The sequence below is a fragment of the Haemorhous mexicanus genome, chromosome 2 (genome assembly GCF_027477595.1).
Source record: "Haemorhous mexicanus isolate bHaeMex1 chromosome 2, bHaeMex1.pri, whole genome shotgun sequence".
NCBI classification, from domain to species: Eukaryota; Metazoa; Chordata; class Aves; order Passeriformes; family Fringillidae; genus Haemorhous; species Haemorhous mexicanus.
In genome coordinates, this window is record NC_082342.1 from 115,896,303 (window position 1) to 115,923,070 (window position 26,768).

The 26,768-nt window shown below is 37.6% G+C and overlaps 1 protein-coding gene across 9 annotated transcripts in view; it reads left to right on the plus strand.

Annotated features, from left to right (window-relative positions):
• The window catches only part of KDM6A (lysine demethylase 6A), a 151,432-nt gene that overhangs the window by 37,055 nt on the left and 87,609 nt on the right, over positions 1-26,768 (plus strand). For all 9 annotated transcript variants that reach the window (XR_009485499.1, XR_009485500.1, XM_059840013.1 and 6 more), the window contains exon 4: positions 8,538-8,587. Coding sequence is in view for 7 of the 9 variants with exons in the window: in XM_059840013.1 (XP_059695996.1) it covers positions 8,538-8,587 (50 nt within the window). In the remaining 2 variants the exon portion in view is untranslated. The remainder of the gene's footprint in view (positions 1-8,537; positions 8,588-26,768) is intronic.

The window sequence follows — 26,768 nt, forward strand, 5'->3', positions numbered from 1 at the left end:
TTTCTTTGTGCTGGCGCAGCTGAGCCTGCAGCTGTGTGGGGAACTGATCCAACTGAAAATAACCCCGCACAAAAATGCTGTGCAGTTGCCCCAGAATGTGAAACCTCAGCCTTGGGGTTTTCCTGGAGGAGGTGGGTGGGTTGTCCTGGAGGTCTTTGGGTGCTGGGAGCATTCTGAATTCAGTTAGGACTCCTGGTGTGAGCCTCTGAACTGTTAGTTACTTAATTCCTTGGGACAGATGGGTTTTTTACCAAATTATTGTGCTCTGGTCTTGAAAGAAACACATGTTCCACTGATAGTTGGAGTTCATTTTTCATTTTATGGCTGGTTTCCATAAGTAAGGAGTGAAGGTAGTGATGTTTGAAGGTTTGGGTTCTAGCTGACTTGAGTTCTAATTGACTGCTGTTTAATGAGCTTGTGGATTGACAACGTCTGTGTTTTCCCCAGGGATCTTTCTTTTGCAGAAGGGTCACGTGCATTGACCGTGTTCAGTCTGTGACTTGGAGGACAGCTCACAGTGGCACAAATGGAGATGTGCTTTAATCATTTGCTTCCTTGAATTGCTGTTCTCTAAGCAAAATTCCTGGAAGTAGAAAATCCTATTAATGAATGAATGATTTGAGGAAAACATGAATTCATTTGTGCCACAGTTACTAAAACACAATAAATACTGTACTGAAGTATTTCTTATTGTTGTACTCAAATGGTAGTCTCATTTTTAAATATTATATGTCAGAACAGTTTTAGTAGTGTTTATTTTGATTATAGATAGTGACTGCTTTGTCAAAAAACTAATATAAAAACATTTTAAGTTGTTTGTAAGATAGTGTTTATTAGTTATGGAGCATTTTTTTAGTAATCATTAATCCAAAATTTAAAACCCTACTAAAAAAAATATACCCAAATTGTTAATTGAGCAGCTCTTTTATTGCAATGCAACCCAAACCCAAAATTTAAACACTTTCAGATTGTTCTTTTGTAAAGTTGTTTGGCTGTGAGAAACTCCCATATTCAACAATGTATGTGTGTTCCTTTGTACTTACAATTCCAGCTCTGTAGGGAATTTCTCTGTGGTGGTTAAGGTCTTTCAGGAATTTGAAAGGAACTATTGTTATTGGGAAGCATTTTTATGTGCTGTGCTCTGAGGTGCAGGGTAGTAGCAGTAATTTTATAAAATATAAGGGAAAACTTCACAGCATGGACAGGATTGTGCTGATTCCTGCTGGGCTGTCTTGTCTTACTGATGAGTCCTGAAGAACTAGAATGAATTCAATAGCTTGAATGAGTCAAGGAAGAGATGGCTGTTTCAAATAAGTGTGATATTTAGGCTCAAGGGGTTTTATTTTGTTTGTAGCTGGAACTAACTGGTAGAATTTGAGTTGCTTCTATTTAGAGCTGTTTAACAGAATCCTGAAGATGAGATAAATTTGGGGTGAATTAAATTTCAGCTGGTTTAAACCATTACATGAAATTTCTGCAGAAAAAAGGAAGCTTAGAACATTAAAATGTTCTTTATAAATTGTCTGTACATGGAGCAGAGGTTAGCAGTTGACAGTTTTATTTTAAAATATACCAGGGCCATGTTTTTGACTGGTTGTCTGAAAATTTTCACTTTGGAAAGTGTTCTAAATAAACACTCAATTGTTAAAAGACCTTTTCATGTAATACACTCTTGGAAGGATTTTTGAGCTTGATGAGAATCCACTGGTTTTCTTCACCAGTTCTCAGTATTTTAAGACTTTCACAGAGTTCAAGATCTAAAGGATTTCTGTAATTGTAAACTTCTTGTCAAACTCTTGTATATCTTTCACATTTGATACCTGATGGGACAGTGGGCTTCACATCACTTTGCTGCTGCATTATATTTCCAGATGGGGATGTGGAGCTGTTAATAAAATTTCTTAGAGGACTATTTGATGATTTTTTTTCTGTCTTAAATCTATGCTTGTATTGCTTTTGTGTGTCAGCCTTCATTCTGTGTTAAAAGGAAGACATGCTTTAGGCTTCTTTGATTGTGTCTTTGGTACTTTCACTACAAATCTCTGGAGGAAACAGAGAGCAGTGTCTGCCTGAGGCCTTAAAACAAAAGACCTGAGTGGCATTTTGCTGCTCTCGCTTCCACATTTTTTTGGTTATTACAGAATCATAGAATCATGGAAGTTGGAAAAGACCTTTAAGATAACCTAGTCCAACCATTAACTCAGCACTGCCAAGGCCACCACTTAACCATGTCCCCCTGCAACACATCTACTTGTCTTTTAAATAGCTCCAGGCATGGTGACTCCACCACTTCCCTGGGCAGCCCGTGCCAATGTCTGACAGTCCTCTCACAAAGAAAACTTTCCAATTAGTGAGTCTGTGCCTTTCCTGGTGCAAATTGAGGCCATTTTGTTTGTCCTGTCAAGACTTGTTGCTTGGAAGCAGAGGCCTGCTGATACCTCACCTCACTACATTGGCCTTACAGGTAGTTTGTAGAAGGCAATGAGTTCCCTGAGCATCTTTTCTTCCAGGCTGAGCACCCCCAGCTCCCTCAGCTGCTCCTCCTCAGGTCTGTGCTCCTTCCCCAGCTCCGTTGTCCATCTCTGAACATGCTCCAGCCCCTCAATGTCCTGCTTGTCCTTAGGGGCCCCAAACTGGACTCAGGATTTGAGGTGTGGCCTCACCAGTGCCCAGTACAGGGAGACAGTCACTGCCATGGCCCTGCTGGCCACACCATTGGTGACACAGGCCAGGTGCCATTGGCCTCCTTGGCTCTCTGGCTCATGTTCATCCAGCTGGTGACCAGCACTCCAGGGCCTTCTCCACCAGTCACTTTCCAGCCCCTCTTCCCCCAGCCTGGGGGGGTTGTTGTGACACAAGTGCAGGAGCCAGCACTTGGCCTGGTTGAACCTCAGCCCTCGATCCCCTGGTCCAGGTTATTGATGAAAATACCAAGCAGGAGTGACCCCACATTGAGCCCTGGGGAGCACACCTGGTGACCAGCTGGATAGAATTCCATTTCCCACCACTCTCTGAACCTGACCATCCAGCCAGTGTTTACCCAGCAAAGTCAATTCTATTGGCTCAGCCTTGGAGTTTTCTCACCTTTTGATGTCTTCAGTTTTATGGCAGAGCAGTTTTCATCTTTGCTGGTTTAAAACACTATGGTAGGTAAAGCCTGCACTAAATATAAGGTGTTTCTGCAGCCTGCATGTATCTTTTAGGTATTTATTGAAGATTGGTTTCTTGCCTGGAAGCAGTCAGATTTAAATCAAGAGATGTGCTCTTTCCAAGCTTCCCTTGTGTTGTTCTTCATCTGATTTTCTATTTTACTATTAGTTTCACATCAGATAAGCACTAAGAAATATTAGTGCTTGTTTAAAAATTAAAATTAAAATAATAGTGTTTAAGAACACATGTACTGTTTTACACAGACCAATACAGAACTTTGGTTTGTATTAAAGTTTTCTTTATGTATGTACTCAAATTAAAGCTTGCTGTTTCTAAGTTCAGTAAGCCAAAAATTTGTGTTAGTCACATTTAGCCTTGCAAGGTGCCACTAGATGGTGTTAGTATGTAGTTCACTTACTCAAGCACTAAAACACTCCAACTGCTCCATGTTTGTATCACTTTGAAGACCTCTTAAGTTTTAAGGTGTCATAAAGTAGGTTTATTAGAGCAGATCATAAAAGCCATCCTCTGACTGCATGATTTATGATGAAGTGTGCTAAAGGTGACAAGTGGGTGGTTGTCACTCAGTCTAGACATTTTTCCTCCCCACTGTCACCTTCCTTGTTTGTTTAGGTCAAGTATGTAGATTCTGGATACAAAGAGCGATTGTCTAATCTTGCTACTGAAACTAAGTTTTGTCAACATCCTGTGAAATTAAGTAGATGGAAAGAAAAATGCTGAAATCACATACGTGGTAATTAAGTCAAATTTGTTTTTTATTCTCTGCATGGAATCTTAATCTTAAACAGGGAGGAATAATGAACAAGTGTTACCCATGTCCTGCTTCTGACATGGCCCTTGGCCCTGTCATAGTAGGAGAGGAAGGCAGAGGGGGCACATAATAAAGTCTGTCAGGGCTGAAGTAACCATACATATTGCAAAGTGGGTAGTTCTGGGTGACTAAATACCTGGAAGAGGAAACCAGTAGACTCCCAGTGTGTGAACTCATTGAGGGTCAGCTCTGCACGAGGTGCCTGAGGTTTACAGACAGATTCTGAAGAGAGCCTGAGCTCAGGAGGATTCTCACTGTTCAGTGGTCGCAGTTCTTTTAGAAAGGTGGTGGTTTTGCTTTTCAGAGCTATTTCAGGTAAACGTTTTATTTTCATCAAGCAATATAGCTGATGGTGATTGACTTGAAAAACTGTGAATAGCTTTGGGATATACATGTCCCCTCCTCTGGGGAGGATGGTAAATGCTGGATCTGCCACTCACAGGGTTTTCAGGAATGTGATCACAAGGATTAGCTGTTAGGAAAACAATATACAGAGTCAGGTTTTGGAGAGAGGTGATCATAGCAAGAGCATCAACTGATAGAGTCTGAAGTTAAATAAAGGACAGAAGGAGGGAAATAGGTAACTGAGCACTTCTTTTAGTAATTGTTGAGTATTGTTTTGGGTGTCTGAATGTGGTCTGTCAGTTTTGTGCTTTTAAGAGTTTTCTGTGGTTGACTACAAAAAGTAGTTGAGGATGAGGTGAGAGGCATTGTCCTGCTGTTGATACTCTGTCCTGTTCTTTGAGTCCAGACATGCATTTTCTGGATGTTTGTGCGTGTTTCACATGCAGGGAAAAAAGAAGATTTTATGTCCTTTATTGTCTTTATACAATTCCATATGTGTAAGAATTTCAGTGGCAAAGTTTTAAATTGAAAAAGCTCAATAGTCACTTCCTAATCAAAAGATTGTCTGCAGAATCCTGCTGTGCCTAAAAGTGATTTCAAAGCCCTCATTTTATAATGTTTAAGACGGACGTCATAACTGAAATAGGAGAATTCACTTGTATCTGTAAAAATGAGAGTTGACCCTGTGCTGAAAGAGGGGCAGTAGTTGATAGAATCTTTTTGTGACAAAAATTGTCTCACTTTGGAATGACCAATCTTGATGAAAAATAAAGGTGCAAAATGATATTAAAGCCTTTAGTGTTAGGATTTTTTTGTTGTTGTTAATTTTTGTTTGTTCCTGGTTTTGTTTCTTTTTAATACTGCTAATGTGCTGGATGACCCAAGTAATGGGGATTTTTTGCTTTTTAATAAACTAGGGAATATCATCCTACAGTCAGAATCATAACACTGATAAAGCACACCCTCTGTTACAGATAGGGACTTGTGTAAAATTCTTGTGGCTCTGCAGATTTAGTTGCTCTTTCCTTTCTTATTTTAGAATAAAGTTTGCATTTTGAGGGATTTGCACTTCTTCCCTGTAGATACAAACTTAATTTAAGGGAGAAGTTGCTTGTAGTTCCACAGTACACATTTTAGATAAGGTACTAATTTGTACACCATAAAATTTAGAATAAATAAATGCTTATTGGTGACTCATGAAATATAATAGGGCTCAACATTTATGGCTCATGTTTTTCTTTATATCTAGGTTGGTTCAGTCTTTCAAAAATCTTGCTTTCATAATTTGATTTCTGGCATCTCATATGCAAGATTCTTCTTAGGGTTATGCTTGATTAGGAGTATTTCATGTGGGTTCTGTCAAAAAGAACATTTTCTTGAATCCTTTTTTTTTTCCTGTTTTTCTGGTCCTTTAATCCATTTCAGCAAAACTTGAGTACTCATGGAGCAGATATTTAATGTAGTTGTGCAGTGTAGTTGTAAAAAGGGGCTGAAATCAGATTTCAGGGGTTACTTACTGTAAATTGAGCACTTGATAATACTGAAATTATGCACAGTGACACTTTTTATTTGTCTGATTTTCCTGAGGAGGAAAGGGACATTTAGCTTTGGCTTAATGGTACCCTCCATGACTCATCCTTTTTTATAAGAACTTCAAGAATTTTAGCATTTCATATGCAAGAGGTAGAAAGGGAATACTGTTAGCCTAGAAAATCACCAGGAGGATTGGGCACTTCAGACACTGAGGAGGGCTGAAGTGTCCTCTTTTTTCCTCTGGAAGAGAAATGTGGCTCCTTAGAATGGAGGCCTTATCTTCTTATCATGTAAATATAAATAGACTTCAGCAGTCCACGCTTCCCATGTGCTTGTTTTTAATTGTAACCGAGCTTGGCACATTAAATGATCACTTCAGCTGTTCCTGTGGGAAGTTGCTGAACTTTATTGAGGAATGGAAGAGTTAGAAAAGAAAATCACAGCCAAACATCCTTTTTCTTAAAGAAAACTGGTGGAATGTCATGGAGCAAAAGACTCCTTTCTGTAATAACTTCCCTTCATGTTGAATAGAGGTGTCAGGATTTTTCAGGGCAAGTTTCTTCTTGCTTTCTTTTTTCTTATTCTTTCTCTTAAATATATTCTGTTTATTTATGTAGGTTTTTAATACTGTTGACATTTTATAAACTTACTAGCAGTGTCTTAACTGCTAATAGGTAAGCATATTCCACCTCTCCTTTTTAGTGGATATGCTCATGTGAGTACTTCCTGTATTTTTAACAGCTACGGTGAAAATGTTCTCCCTTTAATTTTCCCTGTATAAATCCTTAACATTGTATCTAATGTTCTTCTTTTCATCCATATCCCCTGTATAGTTGACTGCAGTAGTTGCTTAAAAAAAAAAAAACAAACAAAAACCAGTTTTCAAGAAGTTCTCAGTTTCTTGAATCTTGCATAATATGGTACTGTTGACCTGAGTATTTGAAATATACTTTAACGCTTAAAATTGGGATAGGTACTGCTTGAGTAAAAGGAAAAACCTCCTTTTATTTGTGATGTGATGCATTACAAAACTGTTTCATAGTGTGTGCATGTTCCTGTTGGGGAAAGTAAAGTCATTATCATATTCAGAAGATAATTATTCCTTTTTGTTGAAAACTTATTAATGATACCTGGGAGAAGGTGAATCTAGAAGGACTTTTGGGGGGGAGTAGGATGTTATTTTGTCTTACTGTGAAAATCCTTTAAAACATAATTACAGAATGTAACTAAAATGCTTAGTTTTAACATTCTTCAACTTATATTGTTAGACTGAAGTCATATTCTTCAGTTTGTACCAGTTTGGGTTTGGTTTTGTTTTTTTTTTTTGGGGGGGGGGGCTGTTTCAGGAGGAGTTGTGTTCTTGAATTGTGAAAGACTTAGATTAGATTTTTAAGTGATTCTGTTTTTCTGAGTTACATTCTTTTAAATACATTGCATGTTAATAATGTGTGGTCAATGAGTGTTCCTCTAAGTTCATTTTTCTTATCTGGGCATCTAAATAAACCACAGTTTAGAACCCCAAAATTAGAAATTGGTCTCACAAGCATTTTGATGGAGAGGGGCACCTCGTGGGTGTGGATCACCATGTGTCTGTTTACAGATGAGGGTTGTGAGTCTCCATAGACAGAGGAGTGCAGAGGTTCTGTGTCTTTACCATCATTCACTTCAGCACAAGAACTTTGGACAAGTTACAAAAATGAGACAGGCATTGAAGGGTGATAACATTTATGGACATGATTTATCCATGGTGCTTGAGGGAAATGAAGGTATACCTCAAGTACACGTTGTTGTTCTTGTGTCTTAATCTGTTTAGTGCTTGTGATTTTCCAAAGCTGGAGTTGTCTTCTTTTGTTGTTTGGTTTCCACACATTGTCTGTTTTCCATTCTTAAATCTTAGGGAGCAGACACTTGAAAAATCAGTGTCTTGGTGTTGCTGCAGTGAATCTTTACTTAAAATGCTTCATTTTTGATGGTTCCTAGTGCTGTGTTCTTAGAAAAAAGCAAAGCCTGGTTGTGTTCTAGTCCGAGGTGGCCTGTTAGCCCAAGGGCAAGATGAATCAACCAGAATTTTTCCTTAGTGAGGAAGAGGGATGCAGGAGTAGTTATTGGAGAAATTGGTTGCTAAGTAGAGCTAATATTCTATTGAACAGAGCTGTTCTTAGCACTGATTTCCAGGTTAGTCTTGGCCGTGGCTGTGGAATAAAATGTAGGCTTTTATTCTTTTTTCTGCTTGCTTTTGTTTCTCAGAATGAAAAGCCATGTGAAATTGATTTCTCTTTGTATGTCCCTCCTCACCAGTTCTTCCGAAATTACAGGGCATCAGGGAGCGTGGTAAATGAGCTACATGATTAAATTTTTAAATCTTAGAACAGCTTTGTCCGGGATGAAAATCCCAAAATTTCAAATTATTTCTTTGTTATAGGTTTTCTTTAAAATATTGCTTGATTTACATTTGTAAGATTAATAATAAATATACTTCTGGGTTGACATTTCATAAAACAAAATTATAATCTTAAGGAATGCATTGCCCACAACAGTGTACTTACCATGGCAGTGTTACTTTTATTAAACCATTTATCATTTTAATGTTGTGTATTCTGACTCTTAAGGATTTTTATCTTTTTCTTCAAAGAAAATGAAACAAAACAAATTGAACATTCATTTTTCTTCCCTACAGCATTATCTGCATACCAGAGGTACTACAGTTTACAATCTGACTACTGGAAGGTCTGTATATGCTCTTTTTTTTTTTTTTTTTTGCAATTTTAAAATGTGCTGCTGTAAATGTTCAATTTTTTGAAGTAGATTCTGTTCAATATAAGTTTGGATTATCTACCTGCAATGACTTTTTGGCATGTAAATGTTCACCTATATGTGCAATTAATAATAAATTTCAGTGCAAGTAAGTCTTCAAGTCATGTATTGAAAAGGCAGCTCAATTAAGCTGACAGGTTTTAAATAATTTTTGTTGCCATCATTATCCATTATTTCTGAGGTTTTTTTTCTGTAGCACAGATATTTGGATGTATGTATGGAGAGCAGCAGAGCCACTTGAAAGCTGCTGTGCAGGCGTTGGACTGGGAATAGGAAAAATATTCTCAGGTTGCTTTTTGTTTCCACAGACACCAAATTCTTTCAAGTCCTTTTCAGTATTTTAAATAACACTCCTACGTCAGACAGGAGCAGATCCTGTTGGTGTAGCTGTCTTGTCTGTAAGTAGAGGTATTGTGTCTGTAAGTAGAGGTATCATGACTTCAGATGAATAAAATTGAAAAAAATCTTACAGTGGCATTGTCAGAAGTTGTCAGCATTGTTATATTGTCAGATGAAATAGTTTGAAGCTCCTGGTTGAGAGAGGGGTGCAGGAAAGCATGGAACACATTCGATACTTCTGTGGTCTCGAGCAGCTGTTATCCTTAGAAGTGTGGATAAATGCATCTTTCAGATAGGGAGGGCTCATGGAGAGCTCTTGGTATCACATAGAGATGGTATTAGAGAAACAACATTTTATGTGTTCTTTGCATTTATAGGGATTGTAGCTCTGAAAAACACTGTGGCAGCTTTTCCCATTTGGGCACAGGATGGGGAGAAAGGCAGGCTAAATTAAGGGTGGAAGAGTGAACTAGAGTGAGTGTTTTATAGCAGAGAAAGGAGAGCTGCAGTTGGAGGATACTAGGGAAATTTTTGGTATTGTCTTGTAAACCCCCTGCTCCAGCAGGAGTTGGGCAAGTGCCATATTTCAGTGAGCCATTTTGGAATTGAAGGAGTATTTGCAGAAGTAACCCCTGCAGTTTTAAAATTACAACAATAAAAACATTATTCTATTCTTCTTATGTGTTCTTGAGAGCTGCTTTAAAGATTGCTGTAAATAAGTGTTGAAATCAATCAATTAATTAAAAATCAATTGTAATAGTTTCTGTTGTTTGTACTCTTTCACGTTAAGCCTGTCAAAATAGTTTATGACTGGAATTACTTTGTCTGGTTTTTATTCCAATGGCTCATTATTAAAATAAGTGGTAGGTGATTACTAAGTTATTTCCCCTGCATTTTCAGAGTTCAGGGGGAATGTAAATGATGATATGTATTTCTGTAGGTATAGGTTGTTTTCAGTGTGGCTCAGAATATTATTTGCAGTTAAAATAAATGTAAACTCTGACTGTTTTCCAGTTTCATCTCAAGAGCGCTGATGGCAATAACTTCTGTTTGCATACAATAATTTCTGTTTGCATACAATGTGTGATAGTTTAAGACACCTTTTTCTTGTATATATCTCCAGAATTTTTCCATGCAGGGATTAGTTTGAACAGTTCCAGTTGAAAACATGGGAGCATTGGTTGCAGTTGACAAAAAAATATTTTGAGTTCTGCAAATTAAAAATCCAGCCCATGAAGATGAAACAAAAAACCAGTAATTTTTCTTCTTTTCTTGGCCTCTCCTGGGAAGGATCTCGTTGTGAGCTTACTTAAAAATGTGTAGCCCAAAGTGGTTCTTTTCCTATAATCTTGAGAGATTTTGTTAATTTTGGTATTCATGAAAAAGAGCCTGAAAAAGTCCAAAACCATTTTTCAGCCAATAACTCTTTTACTGAAAGTGGTAAAAATCACAGGTGGATCATATTTCATCTTATTAATGGATGATGAAGCTATTCTGGAGTTGGCAGTGGGAAGCTGCCTGGATTGGGTCTAGAGAAAGACCTTCCCCTCCTCCCTCCCTCAGAGAGGATTTATTGTTTCTTGTCGTCCTTAATGCCCTGTATCTGTAAGAAACCATTTAGTCAGGAATAGCAAGTTTGTGGTGTATTTTTGGTCACACTTCTATGCTGTTTTGTTCTACTTTGTGATTTTTTTTTGTCCCAAAGAGATACAGATCGCAAAAAAACTCAGTCAAATTTCCTTATTTTACTGTTGTGGAATTTTTAAAAAGGATTTTTTTTTCTTTTTTTAGTTTTTCCAGGGCTGGATGTCATCAGTTAAGTTGTTGGAATTTGTGATAGTAAAGGAAGGAAGAGAGAGAAGGGTGTGAATGAAGGGTGGTATTTGTGAGCTGTGAGGGGAGCTGCCTTGAGAGATCTGGGAAGCTGGAGAGTGCTGAATCACATGAAGGTTATTATATAAGGCAGGGCTGAAGTCAGGCAGGAGCAGCCTTATAAACTTGGGCATTTTATCTGAAATTACAAACTGTCATGCAGTGCAAATTTAGGTGGTTGAAATAAATGTCCTCTATGTGCTCTGTTTTTTAAAGGGAGAACTTACAGAAGAATTGTCAGAGCTTTCAGATTGCTTTGGGTGTAGTTTGGCCTCCTTTTATAAAGTGTTTTATGCTCTCTGCTACTTTGGATTTTTAGAGTTGCATGGGGTTGGTGATTGAGCGTTATTTTCATGCATTGTTCATTTCATGATATGTAGTCTATATTTCCTTTCATGAAAAAGGCACTTTACTTTTTTTTGTTTCCCCATAGATTTTTCTGATGGTCTGAATTTTCATAGATTTTTCTGATGGTCTGCTCTGAAACAACCAGGTTGTTTTCTGTCAGAATTTGATGCATGGGTTGTTTTGTTGCTATTACAGTAAGCGTTGTGTTGATCATGTGGAACAAAAACAGAAGGAAAAACACTTCATAAAATATATTGTGTATATATACTCTAGTGACAGGAGTGAAGGTGAAAGGTTAGGAAGATGCTGTATTTTGCCATTTACCAGATCAATACTCCCTCTGTGCTGATGAGATATTATTTCCTTTCAAAGAACTATCTGTATGGATAGTTTTGAAGGTGTTGGGTTGCACTATGCCACATACTCCTGAGTAGACCATCTTTTGCTGTAATCTTTGGGCACTCACAGATCAATGTAAAATGTACTGCAAAATAATTGAGTTTCTGCAATTTTTGACTACTGTCAAAGGCTCTGTGCTACCTCAACTCAGCATTTAAAAAAAATTGACTTGAAATTATTTGACTTGAAATATCTCAACTTGCATAAAAGCCAATCTGACTTTCATTCTTGCATTCAAGTAGTTCTCTCCATGTTTCTTATGTGCCTATGCTAAAATGCTAAAATAAATCTCCCTTCTGTGCAATGTACTTCATTCTGATTTCCTTTTAAAACTCCCCTGTGTCAACGTGTTGGGGGAGGTGAGGAGGACTGTGGGGGATGAACGGATACAAAGGGCAGTTCAGGAGAGGGAGACAACAGCTAGAACTGCAATTTGTAGATGTTGATGCTCCTGGGAAAATAAAGATATCAAGTGTAAATGTCTGCCATGGTTATCAGCTTTGACATATTCTGAGGAGGCAGGATTAGAAGCTCAACAAGGAGTAAGATATTCCTGATTTTATCCAAACATGATGGCAGATATCTGGCACCTGTAGGAAGTTATTTTAATCATCTTGTGGTTGTATTATAATGGACTTGATCATACTGAACTCTTTTATATAATACCTGAGTTTTGGTAGGGCTGTCCTAGAGAAATTCCATTGCATGAGTGAATTGGGTGTAAGTGTATAAAACATCTGGATCTGTTGCACTGACATAGTTGTCCAGGGCAGGAGATACCCAAAAACCCTGTTCCACAGATTTGGGGCTCCAAGAGGCATCACTAGAGTGATTCATGGGAGAGTTCCTGAGAGAAGAGCCTGGTTATCCAGTATTTAGATTAGATCTCTGCTTAGACGCGGCACTGCTGCTGCAGCCCTTGTCTGGTTTGATAATCTTGATTAAAGATTTGTGACCTTTGTAGGTAGGTGAGTGTTCACAAATTGTCAGTTAGGGATTGTGTGCCTGCAGTTGTAGCAACACACTTTGAATAAATAAAACCTTTTGGTTACATCTGTGTTAGGGAGCAGAAAATTCCTTTATGCTGATTCTCTGAAGTGATTGAACATTTATTAGGGACATCTCTGTGCTTGGGGAATGAACATGAAGATTTCTAGACACTTAAATCCAGGAGATTGTGGACAAGTTATGAGGAACATGGCAACAGCACTGCTGAAGTCCATTCTTCTGTGTTAATTCATCAAAGAATAGCATCCTACTGGTTTAAGTTTTCTTTATAAAAAAGTGTGTTTTATCAGACTAACAGAGAGTATGCAGGTACTTGAACATTTCTATTCACATGTGAATAAATTGAAGGATTGACAAGGTACAGAATTTAGAAATGCATCTTAAAATGTTGGACTTTACTGTGAGAATGACTTACTTCTCTTTCAAGGCAGGCTTTACTTTGGAATAGGATGCTAGACCTTGGATCGAGGGTGCCTGAGAAAGAAAAGAGACCTCAATTTATTCAGCTACACTCAAGTGTAGTATCTCTTTATCAAGCAGTTCTTGGAGTGGATCAGTCAGGAAGTCTGAATGTTCCTTGAAATGTTTAAGGAACACTTAATTAGTGAGTTACATCCTCCAACATGAATTCAGATATAGAATTCTTGTTAGCTGTTGACTTTTGTTGGAAAGTTGCCTGGAAGGAAAGTAAATCTGTCAGGAACTCGTTATCATTTTATGAAAATGGCCTTAATCACCCTTCACTTTAATAAAGATTTCATTTATGTGGACAAGGTGAAAACATCAAAGAGGTTTGGTAAACCCCAGGAAGGGTTTTCAAAGACCTAATTCTGTATTACAGTGGATGTTACAGTGCAGATGTTGTGGAAACTGAACTTACAGTTGCAAGGCTGTACTGTAGAACACTGAATGGTTGTGTTAAGAAAAAATGGAAAAATTGAAGAGGGGGAAGTAAATCCCATAATTTTGCAGCAAGGTGAGGTGTGAGTTTAGTTCTGGAAATCACCTGTTTGGTACTCCCCTGCCTATGTTTACTGGACAGTAGAATAAATTACTGTCTAAATTTTTACCTTTTTTCATATTTATTTCTTAAATTATTCTTGAAAACAAAATTCTGGCTATATATATATATATATATACAAATGTGACAATTTCCCCTCGTTTTTCTCAGGTAATCTTTATAAAACTGAGAAGAATCCAAAACTGTACAGAGAGAAAAACTTCCAAAAACCAAACCAGAAAAACAAACAAAAAACCAAACAAAAATCCCCCGACCTGAAATTCTCTTCAGAAAGCCAAATGCCAAAGGAAAATTCAGTTGTGTATGTGGGTGCTAATCATGGAAGAGGGATGAGATCTCAGTCTGTGCTGTTGTTTGTTGCAAAAAGCAATTTTATAACACTCCTTTTTATGTTGATCTGAAGTGTATTTGAGTGCCAGGTAGTATTTTAAAATGCTGTTCTATAATTAGAGCTATGTAGAAATTTCTCAAGCTTTTGGCTAAAACCCTTGTAATTAGTAGAAAGGCTTTTTTGTTCCAAAGAGCTAAAGTAACTAAAGACCACAGATATTAGTTTTTAAGTGTGACCTGTTGTTTGTTTTAATTGTTTTATGCAGCATTTTTTTCATCCCTCTACTTTTTTTCTGGTTTTTTTGGTGAAATGGCTTTTTTGGTATACTTCTTAATGCTATAAAAAAGGAAAATAATTCTTAAAAATTGTTCTTTAATTTTGCCTGTTTTGCTGTCTCTTTTTCTCCAGACTGTAAGTCTGTTTCTCCCTTTATAAACAGTTGGACAAAAAGCAATTACTAGACATACTGATAACAGCAAATAAGAGAACATTTTGCACCTTGGAGATCCTTTAGAAGACAGCAATTTTCCACTTCATTGACTCACAACTGTTTTATTTTCTGCTGTAAACTCAAAAACCAAGTAGTTTTTTTAACAGAATTCATCAAAAATGTCATTATTTTTTAATTAGCTATAAATGCTTGGATTAATTGAAACAGTGCAGTTGTATAAGATCAGTAGAAATTGCTGGAGCAGACACTCTCCTGGAACAAGAGTTGGAGAGGTAGGATGATTTGTTAACACTGCTTTTTATTCATGCCCTTAGATTTTTGAAACTTTTATTTTAAAGAAAATGGTGATTCTGTAAAAAGAGATAAATTTCCCCTTAAGGATCCTTAGAGAACAACATTTTACAATTACATAAAAAGGCTTTAATATAAATTATTGCCCCATAGCAACACAGGGTACATACAGAAAAAGCAAAAAGAAACAATCTGATCAGAGGATGCTTAATCAGAGAAATATTGAGAAAAACTGATCAGGAAAGCAAGTTTCAAAAATTCTCACTGAAGGTTAAGTTTGCTGAGATGAAGACATTGCAAAAGGAACTAGCAGATACAGCAGTGACCTACACATGGGTACATTAAAAACCTGCAATTCAGGATGTATTTGCAAATCAAAATGACAGGGTAGGAGTAGAATAAATAGAAAGAGGAAATGGAGATTCAGAAAGTGAAAAATAAAGTCAGGAATTAAATAAATATTCAGTGTCTCTATGAAGCATGGAGATGTTAATAATACCTTCTATATGCTCTTTAATTCTGCCTGACAGTATAATGGTTGTCAGTGAAGCACATGGGATTCTGTACCACCCCTCACTTTTCACTAAAGCAGGTTTTTGCATTTCAGTCCTTTCACTTGAAGGATCTTGATGAAGACATTCTGGTTATGTTCTGAGAAAGTTTAAAGTACAACAGAAAAATAATACTTTCAGGACTTCTGCTGTAGACTGAGAGAGACAAGCATGATGACATTATGTGTTATGGAAAAGAAAATGAAAAACAGAGTTAATTTTGTCCTGATTTTTAGATGCTGATGAGAGTGGGTCAACATAATGGAGGTAAAAAGCATTTTTATGGGATTTAATGGGGATAAGCATTTTCCAGGAGACTGTTGTGGAAAGCAGTCTGAGAATAGTCTGAGTCTGATACTGTGTGATAATACAGGATGGGAAGTGATTGTGTCCATAAAAAGAAAAAAGGAGGGGGAAGGTTGAGGAGAGAAAAATCTGTAAGGCCAAGTGAGATTGAACAAATAATATGAGGAAGAGGAAAATGTGTCAAGAAGGAAGAATGGCAGGATGTGGGGGAAGGAAAATTCTGGCCTTGCTAAGAATTAGAATGAAAAGAAAACTCCAACTTTAGGGCTAACAGCATATGGGGAGAAGGGAGGAAGGTGTGTGTAGGATAATACCAGAGTGGATTCTGAACTGAGACTTTTGCTGATTTTCTCCCTAACTGTGACCTCTGTGTTGTAAATTCACCAGGCACACTGGGAGAGATTACAAATTAAGAGAAAAAAAAAAAAAAAAAAGAGAGAGAAGAAAAATCCAAGGAAGATATTTAAGTATTTGGGTGAGGAGCCCGGTATAATTTTCCATCAAAGGGCCTGGATGGTCTCTGTTTTGAGGAAGGAACAAGAAAATAGTGTGTGAAGCACTGAGGATCACTCAGGGAGCTAAATAAACTGATAATAAAAATCAGGGATGTTTAGTGTGGAGCAAAAGCAACAGGGCTTCAGCTGGTAAAACTGAGCTTTGTGCCCTGACCTTGCTGGAGAGCCCCTGGCAAGGGGAAGAGTGACTTAAGCTGACGGAGACTCCCCTCTCAGTAATTAAACAACAAAGATTTTTTGTGTGTGTAGCTGTTACTGCAGATGGTGATAACTTAGCAATTTATTGCCACAAAATAAAGGGGTTTACAGTAATAAAGGATGTAGCAAGTGCACAAAGTTTTTTACTGAAAAGCTGATGGAAAATAGAAGAGAGCATATTTTCCATAATAATTAGGTTTTGGAGGTGTAGTGGATGAGAGCAGTTCTGGTGAAAACTTCACTTTGATCCTGAGATACACTGGCAAAACAAAAAGTGGGAGAAATGAAATGCAGCAGATACAGCATCATCCTAGTAACAGATTCTTAAAGATTATTCTTGGTACATTTCGATCATGAGCTTGTCCCTTTACTATGTCACGATGGATGGAAATTGCATTTTAGAAGATACTGGAAAAGATTGAAGAGTTGTTAAAAGATGAAGACCCAAGAGAAATTTGGAGTATGAAGACTAAATGAAGGGCTAAATTTGTGAATTGTTCACTTTATAAACTCTTTCCTCTATTGAAGTGCTTGGTAGCTTTGGTAACACTGTAAATGGGGTTATGTCAGCAATCCCATAGCTGTGATCAGTTAGTATGATTAATCTGTGACGTGAAAAATTAGGATTTTTAAATCTAAATTATGTTTATCCAGGCTGGGATTCTGTCTCTTAATGAGTGGTAGAAGGGTATATGCCTTCAAAATACTTCAGAGAAATTTATTAATAAATAAAGGGAAATGTTGGAATGCTGGAAAGGTAATGAGATTGCGTTGCCAATAATACTTGGTTGTCTGTAAATGCACAAAGAAAAATAGAGCAAATTAATAACTGTATTTGGGTTTAAAAGAAAGACGTTTTAGTGTTGCATGCTAAAAATAAATGTAATTTTTTGAAAGTCAGTAAAGCAGACAAGTTGAAAAAACTATCTTCTTCTTTTTTTTTTTTTTTTTGTAGAACATGTTGTTAAATTAATGCCAGCAAGAAAGATTAAGAAGCAAATGTGTTGTTATTTCATGCTGTTTAATTAGAGGAAAGCACAAATGATTTCTTGTTTCAAAAAGAACATATGTTCATCCAGGTATTTCTTAAGGAATAATGAATCTTAAGAGTCATAGATTAGGGTTTTGTACATTGTGGGGGAGGTGTGGGTATGTATGTGTCTGAAATTCTGTCCCTCTTGCAGCTAAAACACAGAATTCTTAGATAGTCTCATCAAAATATGATAATTGTTAATACAGAAAAATAATGCAGCATGTCCAATTTTGTGTACAGGAGAACTGTACAAGGATCTGATAATGAACTCTTACTAGATGAATTATGTAATGAAATTATGACAAGAGGGTGTCTTCCCTCTCCTTGAAAGGTATCAAGACAAGGTGTAAAATCTTAAAAGAATATGACTGGTGAATTTAATAAATTTTGACATGTTGTCTTTGACCTCATGATAAATTTGATTAATTAGCTTTTTTAAATGTCTCTTTTTATTAACTGTCATCACACAAAACAAAGGAATTCCCCTCTGCATGTAAATCCCATGCTCCTGTTTGGGTCCCCACAAGCTTTAGATGTTTTTAGGGAGCAACCATGTTACTCTGTGTTTAGAAATATTTTGCATTTGCCCTAAATTAGAAAAAAGATGTTATTTCAGTGCCTGCAGTTCTGATTTTTTTCTTTTTTTGTTTTTAGTGTGCATTCATTCATTTATCTATTCATCCCTTTTAATCAATGGATTTATAAGAACTCAGAAGTTTGAAATACCTAATATAGTGAAAATGTTAAAGAGGAAATAATGTGTTTTGGGGAAAAATTTGCTGATGTCAGGAGGAGGAGGAGGCAAGACAGAATCTCAGAGGGAACACTCTCCCCTCACCCTGGAAATGGCATTTGTTTCCAGACAGTGTTCATTACATTTTCTAATGGGGACTTCACCCTGGAAATTCAGCAGGAATGCTTCTCTTGTCCCTCTGTATGTGAGATCTCTATCTAGAAGCCCTAACACTTTGGGTGGAAATAACACAAGTATCATCAGGATTGATGGAAAAGTCTCTTCAGAAAAGCTTTTTATTCACGATGAATTCTCCTGCTGCCGAAGTTTCCTTTGTGCAGAATAAAAACTGTCATCATTCATGTGCTAGTATTTAGATTAATAGCATGCTTCCCTTCTTCAGCCCCTTGGATGAGGATTCGGGATGCTGAAATATTAGATGTGCTGAAGTGTGGCAGTGGAGAAACTCATCAGTTGGGAATGCTTGGAGAGAGGCGTTCGTAGTTGAGTAGAACATTCTGACTCCAACAGGGGATGCATCTCCAGCAGGCAGCAGTAATCCTTGAATGTTGATAACATTGAGTGACCAAATGTCTCTTTTTCTAAATAGAAACAATTATTTTGGAAATGCTTGTGATGCTTGTTCAAAAGCCTGTTGTTTGCAGAAGCCACAGTAATGGCAAGTGACTTGGTACTCGGTATGATTGCTCATTTCTTGCATGGAAAGGTTAAAACAAAACCCATCACCCTGGTTTTCATATTTCTAGTTTGTAGATTCCTGTTTGATCTACAACATGATACAGTGTCTCATTAATGAATGGCTTTTCTTCAGAAAGGGTTCTTTCATATTTCAAGGTCCGTTCTTTAAAAAGAAGAAATGTTTGCTGAGTTTCAGAAAAGAATTGCTTTATTTTGCAAATCTGTGTTTTTGAATTTGCTCTCTCTGGAACTGGCATCTCGGTTGTTTTTCAAATACTCTTTCAAGCATATACCTAATTGAAGTGTTGAGCTTGCATCCTTTCCTCCTTTTCTGAAGGATGCAGATTCAGCTTCTTCCGTGTGGTGGGTGTGGGTGGGAGAGGAGTGGTGGAAGTGTGAGTGGATCTATTGCAGATAGATGGAGAAGGCAGCAGGTGGGAGGATGGGGAGACAAAGAGCTTGGGGTCTCCTTGAAGACTCTGTGAGCAGCCTGTGAGGCAAATAAGTTCATGCTTTGAAGAAAAGGCAGATAATTCAAAATGGTTTTAGATTAGTGTTTGAGCATTACTGTGCTCTGAAATAAATGTAGCTATTTTTCTTTTTTTTTCCCTCATTCAGTTTTTTTTAATTAAGTTTTACTTACTGTTCTTACTGAAGCATTAATTTAGACTCTTCAGAATTCTCAGGGTCATCCAAAAAGCAGCAATAAAGCTGTATTAGTAGACATCATAACTGATACGTACGCTGATGCTGTTTAACATGTTTTCTAAAAATAGTTCAGGTCTTGTTTTTTCTCTCCTCCCAAAGAATATTGGGTTCCATTTCATTTATTTACCTATTGTACTCTTGATTTTTGGGGTCAGGCACAGATCTGTTTCCAGGTATCTTAAAGATGTAATCAGAATTTTATGAACTTTTTCTGAAAACAAGCTGGAAAATCTGATTCCAATCCTGGCAAACACTGTGTAAAGGGGAATGGGTTTCAGTCCTACCTGCAGTTTAGAAAGGAAATAAGATGATATGCTGATTGTAATTCTGAAATATTTTGTTAAAGCTAAGGGATGGAAACCTATAGGGGTGGCAGAGAAGGGGGAGTGTCTTTACAGAAGGCCTGCTGGAATTTACTGTGTTTTCTGTTCTGTTGTCAGCTGCTGTAGAAAATTCATGCCTGCTGCATCTTTCAGAAGGTTTTGTATCACTGGTTGTATGGAAAGTTGCATTAGTTTTGCAGAATGCTGCAGACTCACAGTTTAAATTGTTTCAAAAAAGCAGATGAACAATTTCAGGGAAGAAAAATCCATTAAGAGCAATTAAATACAATGACATTTTGTTTGGCTTTAGAAACCTTTGAAAATCTCCACAAATCACTGGAGGTTAGGATGGTATTCTTGCCAGGGGGAGGCTTAAAATATTGATAGAAAAGGGAATGAAGTTACCCTTACATGTAACTGCAACAGCAACATTTTAAAAGTTCAGTGTTACTTTTGAATTGTATGATAGCCTATCCCTTCCCTCCAGGATCACCTACAGGTAGTTGTGTTTCCATTTGCTGACAGAGTCTTTACCTGGGTGATTTTCTGATTAAGTGTAATCATTGGTTGTTGTCTGGAGCAGAACTACTCTGTGAAGCTATATGAGAATCAAGAATTTCAGTACATGATCTATTCTCTCCCCCTGAAATCCATAAAAATACAGTAATATAAATTAAATCATCCATCTAGTTCGTAATGGAGCATTATAATCCTGTCTCAGTTCTGGCTTTGATCTCAAAATCTGGGCAAACAGAGCCCTCTGTCTGTCTGAATCATGTAAGAAAAGCTTGTCTTGAAGGCACTTCATTTCATTCAGGATGAGTGAGATTCAGAGGAATGTAAGCCTTTTTCTCTCCTAAACTTTCTGCCCTGTGCATTGTTGTCAGACAGATTCCTTGGGAGTCTCTCCTGGATCACCATGGCTGTAATGCTGTCTTTTGTAGAGAGGGGACCTGTAGGTTCTGCTTGCTGGTGATTTTTCCTGACCTGGGCTTTCATTAAAGAGCAAAATGAAGCAAACAGATGATGAATGTCACTTGTGAGGTCAAGATAAACCCAGATGGGTGCTGTCACAGGAAAGCAACTTGTCTTAAACTGAGAGTAAATATTAAGTGCTGATTGGAAAAACAGTACAAAATTAAAATGGCTTTGAAGGAACACAACTGATATTTTTGGATTTTTTTTTTTTTTTTGCAGGCTTCTGTTCAGTGGTTTTCCTAATTCCAGTGTTTTGCTAGACATGTGGCTCCTAATTCCTGTGGCATCTTTCTGTGTTCCCAGTTAACTAACCTCCTGAATCTTGATTATTTTTTATCTTCCCCTGGAATTCTGGTTGTGTATCCTTAGTCTTACAGCCTGTACATACAAACTGGGAGATGTGTGTGTTTTGAGATTTTGGTGATTGAAGCTCAGGAGCAAGTGCCAGGGCTAGGACTTTATTACATGTCTGGAACCCAGGGAGTCACTGAAGTATTGGAGCAGTGTCTTGAAGCACAGATTTGTCCCTGGTGACTCATTGTTCTGGCTGGGAAAAGAAGGTGGTCAACATTTTGTAATCATTGGGAAGAATGTCCCAAATAATCTGCCATGTCGACAAGGGATTACTCTGTCCTTAGTGGAAAAAAATTTCCTGTCTGTGATGTGTCAGTCAAATGTGAGATGAAAAACAGTTCATTGGTCTGGACTATCAAACCCAGCTAAATCCAGAGGAATTGATTTTCTCCTGAGGCACTTTGGTAAATTTGCCTTCTAGAAACAGAGGATGAAGGGTGGGATGACTGTGTCTAAGAAAGTCACAGATCTCATAAAGCCAGGTTAAGACAAAATCCTTGATAGAGAAACACCTACTTCACTTAAATGCAGGTAAATAAGAAAGGACTTAAAACAGATTATTAGCATGAGATTTCTCTTTGTTTACCAAAAAGAATCTGAATTTTGGGCCTGAAAAGTATTTGTTGGACACCAGACACATAGTGAAGGCACTAAACAGGTTTAAAAGTGCTTGAGGGACATGGTGTATTATTAAGAGAAAATGATAAGTAGACTATGGTAGAATTAGATAAGTAATTACCACCTTAAACAATTAAATATGGCCTGGACTTTCTAAAGCACATCCTAAAGTGGATGTGATTGAGTTTAAGAAGATGATCAAATGTAATGTTGAAAACATACTAAAAAGAGAGAAGTAACACAAAACCTCTTATCCTAAATGCTTCTGAAGACATTAGGCACAAATTGGACCTTCCAGAAAATGAATTCCTATTTTCTTCTTTGCCCTGATGTTGACCATGAGGAGACTTTTTTAGGCTCCCTGCCTGCCGTGTTCCCTGTCTGCCAGAGCAGGCTGTGGTTTATCTCCCAAGGAGTAAATTTTCTGTATTTTATGTTGGGAGTTCTTTCTAGCAGAGCAGTATTTAGGTAGCCTTAATTCCCATAATCTTCCTGTGTTATTACTTGTTCTCTGGTAGACTTAGGAGACAAATTTCTTATTTTGTTAAGCAAAGTACTATAAAGAAATTGATAATTTCCAGGTTGGATGATTATGCCTTCCCATTTTGAGATTTGCTAAGTGACCACAAGGTGATGATCCCAGGTTTATGAAGCTGCTCACATCATTGTCTTCATGGCCTGGAACTGTCTTTCTGTTCATGTGACTTACTTCATTGTTGATATCTTCAGTTGTGAAATGGTCCTGAAATTGCTTAATAATAGACAACTGAACTTCAGAAGAAAGTGTGAAAAAGCTGTAAAGTTTTTTTTCTTTTTTTTTTTTTTATAATGTTGCTCTAAATAAGAAGGTAGATTCAGATTACACTGTATAGTAATCACATGTTCAGAAAAGATGGGAAAGAAAAACCCCACATTTTTTGATCTAAGAAAAGAAATGTAAATTGGTGTATATGAGATAGTGTTATGGAAAAGTTGTAAATGTGGGGTTGATGTGGTGGTTTTGTATAGCAGGTATTTAAGGAAGTGACACAAAAACTTCTGTATAATTGACAGTCTGTGGAACCATTAGGAAGCTGTATACACTTCTGTGAAAAACACATGTAAAAGATCAAAAATCTTGGGAAAGTTAAGTAAAATAATAGTGAAATGTAATAATGATTTTAATGACTGGAAGTGAAAATGAATATTTGTATTGCAAAACAGAAGATAAATTTTGAATGTTGAATGGTACAGATTTAGAGTACAGAAAAAGATTTTGGAAATTTATGATAATAAGTTCAGTTTCATATGGCATGTTGATATTTTTAAACAGTAGTATTTGAAAGTGTTTGTATCTGCTATCTCACAGCTCATGGTCTTGAGGGAACTGGCCTAAGCAGCAGAAAAAGTAAAGTATGAAGAAAAAGTTAAAAGCCCAAACAGTATTTGGTTTAATAAAGAACAATATGGAAGCCTGTACTGGAAAGGATGGTCTTATGTAAAGGATAAGTATAGTTCAGTGTGACATTTTTCTAGAATCCAGTCATCCCCCTCTCTAAAGCAGAACAGAAGAATGAAATTTCAGAGAAATTATTAAAGCCTTATTCAAGAACTGTTTGCAGAGGAGATTCTGCTGACTCTTGCAAGCCTAAGGAGGTGTCCAGTCACACCAAGGAGCAGCAATTATAATGTGAAATTAATTTGTGGAACTCAGCAAGGTGTCTTTAAAATAAGAGCCCTCTGAGATTTGCAAACGGATGTTGAATTAACAGAGGAGGAGAAAATCCCCATATGATGGCATTGGTTAATTTGCCCTCTTCTTGTCCTCCTGTCTCTTCTCCTTCAGGCTGTCAGCTGAGTTTAGGAATAAACTGCTCCAGAGGAAAAGATTTTCAAGCTACCAACTCTGAGGGATTTCTTACCTAGTATGATGAGGTAGTAGTCAGAAGTGAAGAAACACGAGTGGATTTAAAAAGGTTTCAGTTCCCAATCCAGGATGGTCGTGGTGTTTCCATTTGCAGTTTGTCAGAGTTAATTTTTCAGAAATTCAACTGTTGACAGAAGTGATTAAGTAAAGTCAGGTACAGCAGCGATGCAATGGTAAGAAGAGGGATTAGTGAGGGAAGAAAGCAACCTGAGCTCTGGCTCAGAGGAGGAAAGAGCTGCAGTGCAGAATAAGCAGAGATAGGGAGGGCGAAAGAAGTGTCTTGTCATTTGGCTTGTTTGTATTTTTTCTTGGTTTGTTTTGCCTTTAGAAACTGACGGCTCTTAAACTCACTAGTCTATATATTCTCAGAGTGGGCTGAAAATTTACTGAGGTACAGTTTTCTGTTAAGAAATGATGATTTGATGGAATTGAAATGCTCTGTGGGAATGGTTGGTGGGCTGCCCAGCTGCTTTGCTCTGCTCTTGGCTGCTGGCCATCCAGTCTGTTCCCCCAGCTGCCTGTCATGTGGGCCTGCTGCCTTGGCTCTTGTAGCCCATTTTAAGTATTTGTACATTTTAACAAATAAAACAGCAAATCACCAATTAGAACACCAATTAGCCATCACTACTTAACCAACTACAGTCTTAATTGGACAATCATTTTCAGTAATAATTGATTGATCCCTAACTAGCAACCATTAATCAATGATCTTACATTTCAGTTCTTAAAACAAACCTTTAAAAATTGAAACATTCTTTTTTAAATTTTTGATACATATGTAAGAATACATAAAATGTATACCCCAAAATACGCTATCAGATAACACTTAAATTTTTCAGATGTAACTGATTAATGAAAAATAAAGTCAAGATTCAAAACAGCTAGTAAGGTTTTTTTCTTAAGCAGATACTCAGAATTTTGTTCCAAATATGGGATTTTGTTCAGTTTGCGGTTTACAGAACAAACTGTTTTTATGCTGGAGCTAATGAAGCCTGGGCAATGATGAGCTGGTGTCTGTTGTCCTTTCACACCTCCTGTCCTTCCCTCTCCCACGTAAGCACACACAAACTGAAATTCCTCTCGTTTTCCTGGTGAAGCATCCTGAATGACATCTTGTTTCCTATGGCATCTCTGAGCAGGAAAAGCACATGCTTGATTTAAAGCTGTGTGCTGGGCTAAGTGTCTTTTCCCAAAGAGGAGAGAATAATTAAGCTCTATGTGCTTTCTGAAAGTAGGCCTTGTCTTGGGGGTTCTTTTTCCTACCCAACAGGCATTTTCAGTGACATTCCTCCAGTTTTTCATCTTTGAGAAGTCTTGCTTTCTCTAAAACTCATTTGAAGGCAGCTAACAGGTTCAAGAGTTACTCAGCTGGAAAGAACAACATAAAAGCAGCAACAGCATTCTTAGGGGACTTGGTTAAAAATTAACCTTTGAATTTTTCCATTAAGCAGAGTTCCAGATTCAGCTGGGTTTTTGTTACTGCCCAGCATAATGTGGTTTAGGATTCAAGGGGAGCAACCAGAGAGAGTTTTGTCATTTAATTTTTGTGGTTATTTTCCTTCGGTTTTTGCTGGTCTGTTTGTGCGTATTTGAATCTCTTTATAGTCATTCATGCCTTAGTATATTCAGCTTGTCCACTCCCATTTTCTGTGGAGTGCCTGAGGTAGAGCAGCTGTGTAATTAATGATAGTAAGGCTCTTTTCCAACACTAGTGATTTTCCAGCAGTGAGAAACTGACAGGGAAATAATGGGGCTACTTGTCAACTCAGTGGGATTCCTATCTTTGCTGGAACGGGTTGGAAAAATGGTGAATCAAGGACAGAAAATTCCATGCTAGTAGTTCTACTTCATAAAATGTTTTGAAGATGATGGATGCAAATGGTGATGATCACTTGCCATGTGAAAGAAGATAAAACATTTCAATGAACTGTCCAGATGTCATAGTCCAAAAAAGATGCTTCAGTCAGATGTTTGTGTGTACAAATGAGCCAGCATTAGTTTCTGTACTTGGAAAATATTTGAGGAGATCTCAGTTTTTCTGAGGTTAGTAAATCTAGATGGGAAAGAGGGAAGCTAAATCCTTTAGTTAGTATGAATTAAGAGCAGTACTCACCAAAGAAAAGCAGAGGATGAGAAGACCTGCTCAGTGTTTAATTTGCTTGTGCTGATCAGTATTTGGGCCCCACCTCAAGGGTATTGGCACAGTAAGGAGGTACTTACAGGACAGCTTGATGGGGGGAACCCCTCTTCTTTGGGCCACATTTGTTTTTGATAACAACTTTCTTCAGGTTCATACTGACTTGAGGAAAGTTGGGTAAAAAGGAAAGGAATCCTGCATGGTTGAACAAGATGCTCCTGACAAAACTCAGGCACAAAAAGGAAGCATACAGGAGGCAGAGGCAAGGATAGATGACTTGGAGGAATACACAGAGATCATCCAAGCATCCAGGGATTGCATAAGAAAAGCCAAAGCCCACATGGAGTTGAATTTGGTGAGGGACATGAAGGGCAACAAGAGAGCTTCTGCAGGTGTATCAGCAGCAAAAGGAAGATGAAAGAATGCAGATCTGCTGCTAAGTAAAGCAAATGACAAAGGATATGGGAAACATGGAGGTACTTCATATTAGCACCTTGGGCTTTACTGGTAGGACTCACCTTCAAGGCCCTTGAGACCAGTTGGGAGGTCTGGACCCAGGAAGATTTGCTCTCAAAAGAGGATCAAGTTTGGGAAAATTGAAACAAAAAATCTACAAGTCCATGGGACCTGCTGGGATATGTCAGTGAGTGCTGAGGGAGCTCATCTCTGTCACTGAGAGACCACTCTCAATTATCTTGTTAAGCTCATGGTGATGGGGAAGGTTTCTGAGGCCTGGAATAAAGCAAATTTCACTCCTGCCCTTAAGAGTGACAAGGAGGAAGATCCTGGGAGCTACAGGCTAGTCAACTTCACCTCCATCCTTGTGAAGGTGATAAGAGCAAATTATCCTGGCAGCTGTTTCCAGCACATTCAGGGCAGGCAAGTCACTGGAAGTAAGCACCATGAGTTTGTGAAGAGAAATAATGCTCAATGAACCTGATAGCTGATAGCAACACAGTCAGTAACTTGGTGGAG